The 14,840-nt window shown below is 38.0% G+C and overlaps 3 protein-coding genes across 3 annotated transcripts; 1 reads left to right on the forward strand and 2 right to left on the reverse strand.

Annotated features, from left to right (window-relative positions):
- The first annotated feature begins 3,623 nt into the window (after positions 1-3,623).
- On the forward strand, positions 3,624-6,545 carry LOC106295432 (loricrin-like). Its single transcript, XM_013731329.1, has 4 exons — positions 3,624-4,357; positions 4,500-5,186; positions 5,447-5,489; positions 5,576-6,545. Exons 1-4 carry the CDS (start codon positions 4,294-4,296, stop codon positions 5,808-5,810), a joined length of 1,029 nt encoding a protein of 342 aa, XP_013586783.1. The 5' UTR covers positions 3,624-4,293; the 3' UTR covers positions 5,811-6,545.
- Positions 6,358-8,008, reverse strand: LOC106295433 (cold-regulated 413 inner membrane protein 2, chloroplastic-like). Its single transcript, XM_013731330.1, has 6 exons — positions 7,766-8,008; positions 7,544-7,684; positions 7,241-7,336; positions 7,024-7,088; positions 6,778-6,847; positions 6,358-6,690 (listed from the first exon to the last, which is right to left on the reverse strand). The coding sequence occupies exons 1-6, from the start codon at positions 7,906-7,908 to the stop codon at positions 6,525-6,527; spliced, it is 681 nt and encodes a 226-aa protein (XP_013586784.1). The 5' UTR covers positions 7,909-8,008; the 3' UTR covers positions 6,358-6,524.
- Positions 8,009-8,423: 415 nt separating this feature from the next.
- On the reverse strand, positions 8,424-13,020 carry LOC106295132 (protein MEI2-like 5). Its single transcript, XM_013730939.1, has 12 exons — positions 12,845-13,020; positions 11,908-12,056; positions 11,397-11,830; positions 11,156-11,314; positions 10,968-11,084; positions 10,719-10,870; positions 10,562-10,650; positions 9,608-10,493; positions 9,435-9,519; positions 9,294-9,362; positions 9,021-9,203; positions 8,424-8,916 (listed from the first exon to the last, which is right to left on the reverse strand). Exons 2-12 carry the CDS (start codon positions 12,029-12,031, stop codon positions 8,836-8,838), a joined length of 2,379 nt encoding a protein of 792 aa, XP_013586393.1. The 5' UTR covers positions 12,032-12,056; positions 12,845-13,020; the 3' UTR covers positions 8,424-8,835.
- Between the last annotated feature and the right edge of the window lie 1,820 nt (positions 13,021-14,840).

Consider the following 14,840-nt stretch of genomic DNA (forward strand, 5'->3'; position numbering starts at 1 on the left):
ATTATTATGGTTTAATTGTTTACTGCTTAATCATTTAAAATTTAATATTTGAATATTGATTTTTGAACTACCCGCCTTGCTTGTGTTTGGGGTTGGTTTAGAATGACGGGTAGTTGTATATGCTAGATAGGGAACCCTGGCTCACTGAGTGAAACTAGTTCACTCACTCCTCACATCCTTTTGCAGGTGACCAGTAGAGAGGACCGTAGCACTCGCGGAACTGTAGGAGCTGGTGTAGATTGATCATCTTTTGCTAAAGACTCGTTTTCAAGATATATGAATGTATGTTTTACTTTCGACTGCGTCCATGGACCCTATGTATAATATTTTGGTCTTGTGAACTTCATGTATTATATATATGAAATAAAATATGTTTTATATTCGTGACGTGTTGAATCTGATATTAGGTTAGTCCAACCTAACACAACTCTATTACTCGGTACGGGTTGCAAAGCCTCAGGCCGAAGATTAGAGGAAACGAGTTTTGAATGGATATTCTGGGTTACAGAATTATGTTTTGTGACTTGGAAAGTCTATTCTAAACCCGTTGTGACACTTCTGAACTTGGCAGAGGAGGGTCGTTCGGGCATGTTCTTGTTTGATTGTTGCCCGGCTGATTGACCGATGTCTAAAACGGTTCGGGGGTGTTACATACCCTGTCATGTGAGCTTCGCTGATGGGAGTCATGTGATGGCTACCAAGAGTGGTAGCTAGTTTGCGGTTGTCGATGAAACTGACTTTGGAAAATGTTCTTTTTGTTCCAAATTTGAATTGTACTTTGTTGTCTGTGGCGAAATTGCTTAGACAGACTGGTTGTTTAGTCGTATTTGTAGATACATCTTGTATTTTGCAAGACCGTTTTACGAGGACTCTGATTGGAGCCGGTGAAGTCAAAGATGGTGTTTATGTTTATCGGGATGTCACAGTAGCGAGAGGACACAGAGTTAAAGCTTCAGAGGATCAGACTGTGTGGCATCGTTGTCTGGGCATCCTGCTTATGGTGTTTTGGGTTTTTTACCTTTTGTTTCGGGTGTTAAAGATGTTTTGAATAAGTTTGGTGGTTGTGACATTTGTTTTCAGTCCAAACAAACAAGAGAAATGTTCTCTGGAAGTCTTAGTAAAAGTTCTTCTTCTTTCGAGTACCATCTTGGAGCTGTCTCCTTTCTTACAATTGTAGATGACTTCTCCAGAGCGGTATGGATTCATCTCCTACTAGAGAAAAGCGAAGTAAGAACAGTTCTGCCGAACTTCATTGCGCTTGCAACTCGTCAGTTTGGCAAGACCGTTAAAACTGTGAGAAGTGATAATGGGACTGAGTTCATGTGCCTTTCCAAGTATTTTGCAGAAGCAGGGATCGTGCATCAGACTTCATGCGTGGGGACACCTCAACAAAACAGACGTGTGGAGAGAAAGCATCGCCACATTTTGAATGTTGCAAGATCGATTTTGTTTCAAGCTAATCTCCCTGTACGGTTTTGGGGAGAGAGTGTGTTGACGGCAGCTCATCTTATCAATAGAACGCCAACAAAGTTGCTCAAAGGTAAAACACCTTATGAATGTCAGTACGGGAAACCTCCTTCGTATGATGATATCAAGATATTTGGGTGCTTGTGTTTTGCACACAAATCAAGGAGGGATAAGGATAAGTTTGGAGTACGCAGTGCAAGGTGTGTCTTCGTGGATATCCTTTTGCAAAGAAAAGGTGGAAGTTGTATGATCTAGACAAGAATGAGTTCTTTGTCTCAAGGGATGTGGTGTTTGATGAGGAAGTATATCCATATGCTGAGAAGAAAGTAACATCTGCAACGCCAATTGTACCTCCAGTGGGGTGTGAGTTTTACGACGAGGCAGAGCAGCGTGAGTTGATAGTGGACAAGGAGAGAAGTTCTGGAGTTACTGACCAGATCGCAGTAAACAGTGAACAGATTGTGTCTGGCGTTACTGAGCAGATTACAGAAACGGTAGACAATGGAGTTGAGAAACAGAGTATTCAGGGGGAGAGTGAGGAACTCTTGGGTCGAGGCCATAGGAGATCGATCCCTTCAATCAAGCTGTGCGACTATGTTACTTATAATGCTCAGAACCAACTCAACAAAGAAGGAAAGGATGCTGGTTCCTGATAAACATAACACCGTCGCCGGTAGGGGTGGGCACTTTACCCGATACCCGAAGCCGCACCCGAACCCGACCCGAAAAACCCGAACCGAAATTCGAACCGAAGTAGAAAAATACCCGAACGGGTATTAAGTTAGGAAAGATTGGATATCTGAACCCGAACGGGTAATATTCAAACCCGAATGGATATCCGAAGGTAACCGAACATATGTATAATTACCCTTATATTTCTAGTTTACATCTCTTATTTTTTTAAAAAATATTTATATTGATGTTACACATACTTTAAGATCATAAGTATATATATAATTGTGGAGAAAATGATTTGATATTCATTTAAAATACATGTCAAACTTTTTGTTTCATGTATTAACAAAAGTTACATTATTAAAACAATACCCAAATTAATATCTATTTGTTTTTGAAATATTATCTTCAAACCTATTAATCATTCAATCTATAAAAAATAAAAAAACAGCTAAGTGAAATCTATATTTTTAAATACAATAAACTTAAAAAATGAAAAATTTATTTTTTTTTCTTTTAAAATCTAAATATCCGAACCCGATTCAAAATAACCGAACCCGAATTAAAAATACCCGAATCCGACCCGAAGTACATAAATACCCGAACGGGTTCTCTATCTCTATACCGAAATACCCGAAAATCCGAAATATCCGACCCGAATCCGAACGGATATCCTAACGCCCACCCTTAGTCGCCGGTCTGCAGTCAGAGACCTCTACGGAATGGTCAGGTAAGAAACACTCTTTGTATCCTATCACAGATTATGTGACTGATGATTTCTTCTCAGACCACCATCAAGCATTTGTTGCAGCGGTTAGTGCTGGTGTAATACTGAGAAGTTACTAAGAAGAGTTTGGTGATAAGAGATGGAACAAATCAGTGAAAGGAGAAGTAACTTTCTTTCAAGTCAATCTTTTGTCTTTCATTAATACTTTTTAATATCGAAAATACCGAATCCGAACACAAAATGAAGACAAGGAGAAGAAAAACAAACCGAAAACGTAAGTTCTTTACGAACCTATAAATAAACCAAATCTGAACAGAAGCCATATGAAACATTAACAGTTAGGATTGCTGGTTGGTTTGATTTCCAGTTAAGATAAATTGATTATGGTTATTCTTGGTTAAGTTTCTTTTGGCTTAATCATGTATATATGGACACTGTTACTCATTGATAATAACAGACTATTCTGTTCATTGTATTTTCCTCTTGTTCTTGATCTGTGTGCTGCAACTCTCAGTTCAACATTGGTGAATCAAAAGTAACACATAGAGACAATAAAGAAACACTTATAACTTGGGGGGAAAGTTACCACATGAACTTTCTCATAAAGAAAAACTAATCTGAATAAAAGTTACATGGCAAAAAAGGGATAGAGACACATGGACGAAAAGAAGCACTTGTTTACAAGAGAAGATACAAATAAAGAGAGATAGAGAATAACAACTAGGCTTATTAACAAGCACATTCCTTATGTTTCATAGGAAACACTTTAGCTTTTCGTTACTTTTTAACTTTACTTACATGTTCTCTCTATTGTTGTTCGATTCAGTACAACAACAACAGTTAAAAGGACACTCCTAGCTCCAAAAGACAACATTCTCCAGCACTAACGTTGATTAAATAGATAAAACATTGGTTACACTCACTTCCAGTGGAAGTATGATATTTCATGTCATTGTAATCATCTTTTGACACTAATTAACGACACAAATCTCTTTTTCACCACATACCCATCTCATATTTTTTCATCTTTGTTTACTATTTAGGAGATGAAAGAGTTAGGACGATGTTTGAATTTTTCCACCAAAAAAGGAGCTTCTTATACATTTTCATGGACTATATAAGTTGATCTGTAAATACCTTTTCCTCTTTATGGTGTTTTCGCTTGCTTGACGATTCTAGCTTCCTAGTTTCTCCTTTCTCAAGTTTTCTTATATTCTCTCAGTCATGTCTTCGCGTCCCTTCTCTCTCCCATCCCAAGAAATCTTTGATTCTATGATTCTCCCTTTTCTCTTCATCTTTATACCTGAGATGGAACTTCTTCGCAACCATTCTATCTTTCCTCTCCCACATCCCAAGACTACCTGACAAGTCTCTCTCTTTTTCTCTCTTTCAAAAGCTTCAACTACAACAAGGAACGGAAAGAAATGCCGCACCGTATAGCTCCTCGTTCCTTCCAGATCATGCTTCTATGCCTTCTTATTACTTCACGTAATCTCTTTGTTGTCTGTTTACAACATTAGAGTATAAGCTGCTCCGTTTTTCTTGCACATTCTTAAAAGTTTCTTAAGAGTTACTGTTATTGCAACGAACTGACCTGTTTCTTTTAATCTGATGATTGGTTTGGTTTCAGCTCTAGATGTTATAGCTCAGGGAGGACAGGGTGACATACCAGTTGTTAATCCTACATCTCCAGGGGGTGATACCACCACACCAACCATAACCCAACCATCACCGCCTTCCTCGACATTGCCAGGTCCAGTCACGAACCCAAATCCACCAACCGGTGGCTATCCACCACTAGATGGTACAACACCACCAACCGGTGGTGGCTATCCACCACTTGATGGTACCACCCCAACCGGTGGTTACCCACCACTTGATGGTACTACACCCCCAGGTGGCGGTGGTGGTGGTGCACCTGGTGGTGGTGGTGCACCTGGTGGAGGTGGTGACACTGGTGCAGGCGGGGGTGGTGGTGCACCTGGTGGAGGAGGCGGTGGTGACACTGGTGCAGGCGGTGGTGGTGCACCTGGTGGAGGCGGCGGTGGTGATAATGGTGGTGGTGGTGGAGGCAGTGGAGGTCAGTGGTGTATAGCGAAAGCAACTGCTTCGCCAACATCATTACAAGTGGCTTTGGATTACGCTTGTGGGTATGGAGGAGCTGATTGTGGCCAGATCCAACAAGGTGCAAGCTGTTACGAGCCTAACACCATTCGTGATCATGCATCCTTTGCTTTCAATAGTTATTACCAGAAGCATCCTGGTTCAGACAGCTGCAACTTTGGAGGGGCTGCACAACTCACCAGCGCAGATCCAAGTAAGACACTTTTAACTACAAGTCTACCAAGATTTTATCATAAGATCCAGGAAAGTAAGTTACCTGAATACTAGCATCCATATACCCTGCTTCTTTCTTTGCTGCCTCCATTTATCGAGCTATTTAAGACCTCTACAAGACTACAACTTGGTTGAGTGTCTAGATTAAGTTCATGAACCCAGATTTACCATATGATTCTAATGTATACGCTAAATATAAATTCGAGTGTGGTACTCAAATCTGCTCTTACGCTGCTCCAGGTAAAGGAAGCTGTCGCTTCCCATCATCATCAGGAACTGTCAGGTATGTTTCTCTTTCCGGTAAATTAACGACTTAACCTGCCAAATAAATTGAGAAAAATTACAGTGATTTATATTTGCCAAATGCAGCACAAGCCCGCCAAGTCAACCAAGTCCACCAGATTTTAATTCCCCACCTTCTACTCCTACATACCCACCCCCAATAACAACTCCAACTACAGACATACCTGGTTCTGGACCACCCTACGGCGTGGCAGAGCCAACGGGGCTTCCGAGTTTAGCAACTCATGTGTCACATAGCTTTCTCTCAGTATTTACAGCGGTTGGAATACTAGTGCCACTGCTCAGGCAAAATTATCTCTAAACGGACAAAGGGTTTTCAGGATTTCCATCTTTCTCTGCAAATTACAAGTCTCGTTTCCTACAAATACACCATCACGATAGTATGGAGTCGAAGGAATCAGCCGTGATCAGCAAGAAGATTTTAATCCAAGACCTCACACACATCATCTGTTCTCTTGCTATAGTTCATAACGGGAAATATATTTATTTAGTAGGAGATATTACAAAATGAAAGGGCTTAGGTTATATACATTCTTGTAGACACGTTAAGCATAATGTATCTCTTTTACAGTTTTAGAGAATAAAAAATACTTAGGGACCTGTTAAAACACACACACATATAAGAAAAGGGAAAGACGTACAAAATATAAAATGAACTTTACATCAAGTAGTTCCATACCTGCAAGCATATTCCAAAACGGGTAGGCGCATCAACGATGGAGAGGCAAGCTCCACATTACCTGCAGCGTTTTAAAGCAGTTGCTTGCATCACAATATCCTTAACAGTGCCTTCCTTCTGAGTTGAATTTTTCAACCCCCAACAAGTTTATTGTGGAATCATTTACGACTGAAAAAGATCAATGTGTTACCAGCTAATAGTGCTAAATATAAGCATCTCATACACAGCGGATAAGCAGAAGCACATTGAGTTGAGTTAACATTAAGTAAATAAATACAGCCCATTATTCCCATCTCTTCGTAGACATCGTTACAGAGATTTACAGATGAGGTATAGTTATATCAAGAAAAGGGCAGATACAACTGTGACACCAATGATGCCTAAAGTGGCGACAACTGAACCCTGATCAAACGCTTTCTGCAAGCTGCCTGCTCGTGAGAAATGCTGAAACGCCAGAAAACAAGATATTGCCAAAGAAATGAGAGCCCCTTCTTGTTTCCCTCTGCAAACATGGATAGAGCCAATGAGTCTCGACTAAAGAAGAGAAAACCCTGTTATCAAAACACACAAAATTCTCTAAACCTCTAACCTTATGCTCATAACTTGATATGGCGCCACAATCGCCAAGAGTAATGCAATGAATGGCAGTTCAAGTTCACCTATAAAGAAAGAACAATTACAAGCAGATAAAGACAGGGACAAACTTCTACAAATTTAAAACCTGACGAGACAGAACAACGTTAATGATATTAGCATGATCTCAAATTGCAATATGAATGAATGCCAGTTACAGACATTTGAACAAAACAAAACACTTGAAGATGAAAAAAAAGACCTGGAAAAGCGAAGAACAGTCGAGCAAGAAGTGCTGTGAATGCTGTCCAGATTCCATATTCACCCCTGCAAAACCAAATGCAAAACTTCAAGATGGGGAGTACAATCAAACAAACAAAGTTCTCTCATCCAGAATAAGAAAAGGAGAACAGAGATAAGAAGCTTTATAGTAAAGAAAAGGTAGTCATATAGCCATTAGAAAAAAAAAGAGAGCTTACTTTGCCCAGGAGATAATGTCTGATGGTGCAGTTAGAGCAAGTAGCGGAACAACAAAGGACTTGTGGATACCTGTACCCTTTGCAACCATCAATGCACTACCAAAGAAACACCATTCAGTATATATAGCAATTGAAAACATTAATGAAACACTCAAAGCTACAGAATTAGCTGCCTATCGCAATTCACACCAACACATGATCTCTCGAGGCAATCAAACATATATATATATATATATATATACAAGCTAAAAGTTCCTGAATCATGTAACTCGATTCGCACTAATCCATTTCGTGAGAACCTACACGCAAGAGATTGCCGAGACCCATTGTAGATTATGAACAGACATCGGAGCAGCATAACAGACCACACTCGATCCTCTCTTTCGCTGCTTCTCAGCATTCGTAGATACGGCAGCGGCGGTTCGCTGGCGATCTAACGATGCTCTGCCAACAATCAGAACGAGAAGAATCACGCAAAAGGAGATCACAACTTAACTGTTTGAGAAATTGAAATCGCTCGTTTACCGTAGCGGATTGAAGCAAACGGCACTCGTGCGGTGAGTTGGACCGGAGAGACCTGACGAACAAGGCCGGAGTTTAAGAGAGAGAAACGGTTTCTGGTGGTGGAGGGAGACGATCCTGGACGATGAGATGCAGAGACTCGCCATGTGTAATTTGTTTAGAGACGGTGGTGGTGGAAGAAAGATGACGGAGTGATCTTTCCGTTAAATCGTATCATTGAGTGCAATACATAGTCGCCACGTTGACGGTGTAGGTTTTCCCGCAACTGCTTTAAAAGTGGGACCGGAAGTTACACATACTTGGTTGCCACGTGGACGGTGTAGGTTTTCTTGCACGTGATATAAAAGAGGGGCCCGAGTCACACGTGATTGGGGACAACGAAAGCCGTTCACAATCAAATCAATCATCAAAGGAATCTTGAATCTCCACCGTTGGAATCAACTCTAAATATCCAATCCATCCACGGAAGATGCCACGTCAGCATTAAATAATTAGTTTAATATGAATTTTATGTCGGCACAAACCGCACGCCACATTTGGGCATGACAAAGCTTCCGTGTTGATATGATCCTATCTTTTTTTTCTACATCTATCTACATGAGATATGAGATCTTCTAACAAGAAAAACATACAGAAATGATATTTTTTGGCGACTAGAGAATGTAAAACTCAAATTCAAAAGACGTTAAGAGTACTCTTTGTTTACTTTCTCTGTACAAGTTGCCAAAGCTTTTAATAAACAAAAAGCAACAAGAGTCAGATAGAGAGAGAGTTACAACATCATACCCACATAAAATCCGAGTATTCATGGCTTTTGTTTATATAATATACAGTGCTCCATGGAACCAAAAAAGGAAAAAACATGAAGAGAAAAAGAAGAAGAAACAGAGCAGGTAGATAGATAGATACTCCAGCTGCAGCAGCATTTAAAACCTGCAAATCGCAAAACACACTTTGCAGGCCCCTGCATCAGTTATAACTCTGCCTTTCACCAGTATATACGGTTAAAATTAGTACTTGAAAAAAAAAACACAGCCATGATCACAACACCGAGTCTTCTTCTCTCTCTTGTGTCACCTCTTCTCTTTACCATCATCATCATCATTAACCTCAGAGTCAAAGAAATCCCCATTCTTAGTTTCCTTAATAATAACCTGTAATGACCAAAAGCAACCATAACCATGCGAACATTAACTTCCTTATCTGTTGTTTTGTTTCAGACCAAAGAGTAATGTATTTTTTTTTAAACAGGCTTTACCTGTTCAACAGAGTCGGAGTTGTTAGGTGTGTCGAAGATGATTGGACGGCAACGCATGTCTTCATTCATCAAGCTTGAGTTCTGAAAATGGGCTATAAGTGCAGTTTTTCCTTGTATCCTAGCGTATGCCAACGAAGCCACTTTCTCACTGTTGAACTTCTCCCACTTCTTCCCGTTAAACGCCTGCACATAATAAGCATGTTATATATTAAGTTCATCTTGTGAACTGAGTTTAACAATATCTTTTGAAGTAAAGCGGAGAGAGAAGGAGACCTCGTAAAATGGAATGATGAGATCTGGAGAAAGCATGTTGATGAATGCATATCCAACATTGCATTTGTTCTGCAAAAACCAAATGATTTATCAACAGCTCGTTCATAACTTTGAATCCTTGATGAATCTTTTTTTTTTTACCTTGAAATCGATAGGCAAGTAGAGAAAGTTGTAAGTGCCTTGGTTCTTTTCATCAATCGCCGCTAGCAACATCTTTGATGTGTATCTGTTGATAATAAAACCACAAAAGAAAAGTTATATTCTGAGAAGTATACCTCACAAGTAATGGGTAAAGAAAAGAAAATAGCTTTTACTTGTTTGGAATGTTCTTAATCATCAGGGTGGTCCTAGAATCATCTCCATTCATAATCTTCTCCAAATCAAGCTGAAACTGCTTCCTGCTTTCAACCTGGCTCGAACTGTTCTCCACTCGACGGGGCCTTCCATTCTCATACAAGCCATCAACACCAGCGGGGAACCGTCCAGGGTTTAAACCGCTGCTTAAGAACATGGGGCTGAACCTCGGTGAAGACATCATTCTGTAACTTGAGAAACCGTTCTCAGGGTTCATAATCCCATGATTTGCCATTCTTGACGGGAAACTCCCACCGTTGAGACCACCACCCATTCCACTCGAGTTCATGAACATAGTGTCCTTTGAAGACTCTGGGAAGAATCCAAAATGTTTCTCTAGAGGAACATTAGACGGTGCAGACCCAACGTGGAGATGATGATGGTGATGAGGATGATGGCTGCGGTTTTGAGGATGATGCAGAAACGGAACAGACCGGTCTACACGAGCTGAGTAGAACGGAACGCCAGTGGACGATGTTGACCAAACCGAAGAGTTCGAAGGCTCAGAGCGTGTGTTGGGACTTCCCCAGAGAAACTCTGATCCGGACAACGTCTCGATGCCGCCTCCGTTCGAGATCAAAGGACCAGAAGGAGAGAGGTTTCCAGTGTACTTGTTGTCCGGCTTTGGCTCTTGGAACAGATGAGAAGACTGTTGGAAGACGTTGCTAGCAACTGGACTCCTGCCGATGGGTGCAAGCTTGGAGCTTGGTCCTTGTGAGTTTAGAGCAGAAGCCAAACCAGACAAGTGGCTGTTCCTTGTAGGACTTACTCCAAAAACGGGTGACCTGCTCAGCACACTCTGAAGCGGACTACCCTCAACGGGACTGTTCATCTGCAGCCAGTTACCTGCCATCACAACAAAGTGTTAAAATTACGATTTTGTTTGAAGAGAAGCATATAGTTAATAGACTCACTTGGAGGAGAGTTAGCCATGGGTGAACCAAGCAGAGGCAGGTAATGCAAATCATCGTTCTCAAGCTCTTGGTTAAGTTGCAGCATCAAGCTAGAGAGATCAAATGTATGGTCAGATGTAAGAAACACAATACGGAGGCTCAAAGAAAAGATACACACCTTCGACGAGCTCCTCCAGGGCGACTAGGTTCAACTTTTATACGTTTTCCAGCAATCTCGCACCTGTTCAAAGCCTTTAATGCTGCTTCAGCAGCTCGAACATCATAAAACTCGACGAACTTGTGATGCCTCTTATGCGGTGTTTCCCTTATCTGGGAGAGAAATAAAAAAAAAACAGCACTTAACACGCAATCAAACACAAAATGCTCTTGTTATAAAAGTAATACACATATAAAAGAGATGACTCACCTCTTTGATCTCGCCATGAGCACCAAATATTCCATGCAAGTCATCGTTAGTTATCGAAGGATCCAGGTTAAAAACCACTAGTGTCCCTTGATTCATATCCTTCTCAGATGGATTATCCTACAGATTACATATACATTAGAGCAGTAACAAGAGACGCTGACCATTTAAACAAAGAAGCACTAGTAAACCTTAGGAATAGAGAAGTGAATATCCAACTTTCTCCGTCTTAACGGCTTGTTCTGTAAAGACCGCATAGCCATACGAGCAGCACGAATGTCATAATAAGATATCATGACAAACCCTCTATGCTTACAAGTAGTATAGAGCGTTCTTATGTCACCGTATTGCTGCCACAAAAACAGAACACATCAGTGTCTGTATGTAGAGTAAGCTTTGTTATAAATAAATCCAATAGTGTACAAGTTATACCTCAAAGAGAGTCTTGAGCTCGGAGTCCTCTACATTGCTGTTAATATTCCTGACAAACAATGTTCTGGAAGGATGTTCACCATAAGGATGCTCGCCAGCAACCGCTCCAGCGGCGCCGTTCTGAACATTGAACTGCGGAACTGCACTTGAAATGGATAGCCTTGGAGGACCACAATTCATGCTCAAGCCGTCACGAAAGTCAGCGTCGAGCTCCATCCCTCCTCCGCTGCCGAAAAGATCGTAATCATCAGCAGAATCTGGTGGTAACTCGGTGAGGTCGAGATCGTCCATCATCCCAGTCAGAAGATCGTCTTCGTCAGGGAGCATGTTTCCAATGGAATGAGACTCAATGTCGTCAACACTTTCGCGGATGGGACGAGAAGCAGCCGCGTCGTCTATGAATGGGAAACCATCTCTGCTGTCACTCGATTGCACTGCAAAGAAGCAAAACTAGTTAGTAAGCAAGAGAAAACATGTGTCTATATAATGATTAAGGGACTTGGTTTAATACGTTTTCCATGGGGGAGAACGGGTAAAGAAGCGGAGAAGAGAGTAGCATCACTGGGGAGATGACGGTGGCGTCCCATTCCAGAGGGAATCCCCCAAGCTCCAGCTACGTCTTGTGGAATATCCATTCACAAAGTTATTATCTTCTTTGACCTGGTGAAAAAATGATGAAATATATCATATTCAAGATGGACCCAGATAGAATAACAACTTCACAGGTCAGACATAACTCTGAAAACCAATATACAAAAGTGGACAACACATAAAAAATCTCAAGTCATGTGTTGAAAAATTAACATGCAAGCAAGAAAGATCTAAAACCTCAATGTAACCAAAAAAAAAAAAAAAAAAAAAACTTGATCTATACGAAACTATGTACAAACCAAACAATAAACTCTGCCAGAACTCAAAAAATAAATTGATTACTATGAACAAACCAAATAATAAACTCTGCTAGAACTCCAATTTTTTTCTTTTTTTTCTTTGATCAAGCTAAAAAGCAAGAAATATAATCAACTTTACATCCAAAAGGGCATGAAAGCAATCTGATTGGGAGCTTTAAACCAATACCATACCAATACCAAAAGCATATACCAAATCAGAATCTAAGAAGATCCATGAAGACACTAGCATGATTAAAACTAACCCAGTTTAGTTTTTTTCTATCAGGATCATCAAGAGCTAAAACCTTTACAGACACAATATTTTGGTCTATATCGCCGACACAAACAATACAGAAAAAAGTTCAGCTTTTTGAAGATCAAAAACCCTTTTATAATTGTAAGAAAGGGTTTAGAGAAAACCCCAGAGATTTCAGTAGAAAAACATTCTCAATTGGCGGAGAAAACATGATTAAGTTTGATAACCAAAAAAATCAGAATTTGTTGCGGAAAAAGGGGGAAATTTTAGGAAAGTGAGGAGGTAAAGACTAAATTAATTACCTCTAAAAGGTGCAGTTACCGAACACCGACGATGATCACGATACAAAGCACGAAGCGAGAGAGAGAGATGAATCTCTACCACCAACCCAACAAAAAAAAAAAGAGGGAGAAGAAGGGAATAACGGAGGAAAAATATGAGAACGAGACAAGAAAGGATGAGAATGATTGATGGCCTTAAGGAGGTTTTTCTTAACTCTATTTAAATACATTTTTTGCGTCCGATTTTGACATTTTTTTAACTTATGATTTTGACACTTCCGTATATTTTTTCTCCTGCTATTATCCATTAATGTCTTCGGATTTTATCAAATCTTCTATTTATTTTTTTCTTAGCACACACAACACATGCATTTTTAACCAATACTCCATTATCTCCTATATTTACTACCCAATAATGGTTACAAGTATATATACTAGTTTAAGATTTTCACTCCTTGCACGGAATGAATATTTTATATACAAATTATGTTTAAGTATTATTATTTGTCTAACGTTTTTACATATTATGAACAAATTAATAAATATATATTGAATAATTTAAAAATTATTAATTGTTACATATATAATTAAATTGATAGAAATACATAAATTAAAGAAATCACTTTTGTTTATTTACTATTATTTTGTGGTGAATAAATTTAAACAATAATTTTCTCTATTTTGTATTTATGTAATTAAATTTAAATAATATTAACATAGATATACAATATATCTTTAATATGACTATTTATTAAATGAAACTTCCAAATCATATGGTTTTATGATCATTTTTTATTTCTTTAACAAAAATTTTAAACCATTAAAAACAAAGCTTTTAGTGTCAAACTTTTAATATTTTTAATAACTTATAATATTTCTTGAAAATTTAATGCAAATTTCAAAATTAAATATTAAGTTCTCAATACTTGTTCAATGCAAAATTTTAAATTAAAATAGTTATGTATTTTTATATGGTATATAATTTAATATATATATATATTAATCTGAATATTAAATGTTATTTTTACTTATATGGTTTTATGATCATTTGTATCTTATTATAACAAAAGTTTTAAATCATTGATCACGACATTTTCAATGTGAGATTTTTAATATTTTTTTCGTTATTTGTAGTCGTTTTTAAAAATTCAAAATATAGCATAAACGAAAATTTTATTTATTTTTATATGATTGTTTAATTTATTTTAATAATATAATATTTAGCCAAAATTAATGGAGGATATGTAAATTGTTATCTAACATTTCTTGTTAAAATCATTAAATGTCAAATATCTATTTTATTCACTTTTGGTAATTCCGCAGCATTTATTTAAGAAAAGAAGAAAATATTAATTATAGATTGTTAATTAAAATATGGTTACTTTAATGAGAAGTATATAATATATATTTAGTGGATCAACATATTTCTCTACAAACTTTAAGAATTCTAATGATGACATGTGTTATAGATAAAACTAGAGCTGGATCCGCCCGACTGGACGAGTATTTTTTTTGTTTACGTAATGTACTAAATATTTTTTACACTATTATATAATCTATAAAAAGTATAATAAAATGGTGACAAAAATACATCACATAATACATATACTGTTGTTACATAATTCAACTAATAGTAAAAGTAAAATGATTTATATAACTGTAAATGTAAATATCACGCGAATATTGATTTTTATTTAACCGATATCATTTTTATTTATCCGATATCGAGTTGGCTAGTGGTAAAGGAAATGTTAGTAGTCTTTCATTGGTCGGGTTTGATACGCGTTGGAAAACATTATTTACAACATTTGGATTCCCAGTAAAAAAGAGAAACCACTTTCTCATTTTTTTAGAAATATATTTTTGTTTTTTATAAATAATATAATATATATTTATTTTTCACGTATTATGTATTTTTATTATGACATTACGCATAATAATTAGAATATATTTTTTTAGTTTATTTTTAGTTTATGTGTGTGTTTTCCATAAACTTACATATATATGCGAAAATAAT

Source organism: Brassica oleracea, chromosome C5 (genome assembly GCF_000695525.1).
Source record: "Brassica oleracea var. oleracea cultivar TO1000 chromosome C5, BOL, whole genome shotgun sequence".
NCBI classification, from domain to species: domain Eukaryota; kingdom Viridiplantae; phylum Streptophyta; class Magnoliopsida; order Brassicales; family Brassicaceae; genus Brassica; species Brassica oleracea.

Coding starts and splice junctions, on each gene's coding strand:
- LOC106295432 (XM_013731329.1), top strand. CDS start 4,294: ATGCCGCACCGTATAGCTCCTCGTTCCTTCCAGATCATGCTTCTATGC. Junction 4,358..4,499: donor ATGCCTTCTTATTACTTCAC/GTAATCTCTTTG, acceptor GTTTGGTTTCAG/CTCTAGATGTTATAGCTCAG. Junction 5,187..5,446: donor ACTCACCAGCGCAGATCCAA/GTAAGACACTTT, acceptor ACGCTGCTCCAG/GTAAAGGAAGCTGTCGCTTC.
- LOC106295433 (XM_013731330.1), bottom strand. CDS start 7,908: ATGGCGAGTCTCTGCATCTCATCGTCCAGGATCGTCTCCCTCCACCAC. Junction 7,685..7,765: donor GTTTGCTTCAATCCGCTACG/GTAAACGAGCGA, acceptor GATTGTTGGCAG/AGCATCGTTAGATCGCCAGC. Junction 7,089..7,240: donor GACATTATCTCCTGGGCAAA/GTAAGCTCTCTT, acceptor TTGGTTTTGCAG/GGGTGAATATGGAATCTGGA.
- LOC106295132 (XM_013730939.1), bottom strand. CDS start 12,031: ATGGATATTCCACAAGACGTAGCTGGAGCTTGGGGGATTCCCTCTGGA. Junction 11,315..11,396: donor AGCTCAAGACTCTCTTTGAG/GTATAACTTGTA, acceptor TTTTTGTGGCAG/CAATACGGTGACATAAGAAC. Junction 10,871..10,967: donor CTCATGGCGAGATCAAAGAG/GTGAGTCATCTC, acceptor TTTCTCTCCCAG/ATAAGGGAAACACCGCATAA.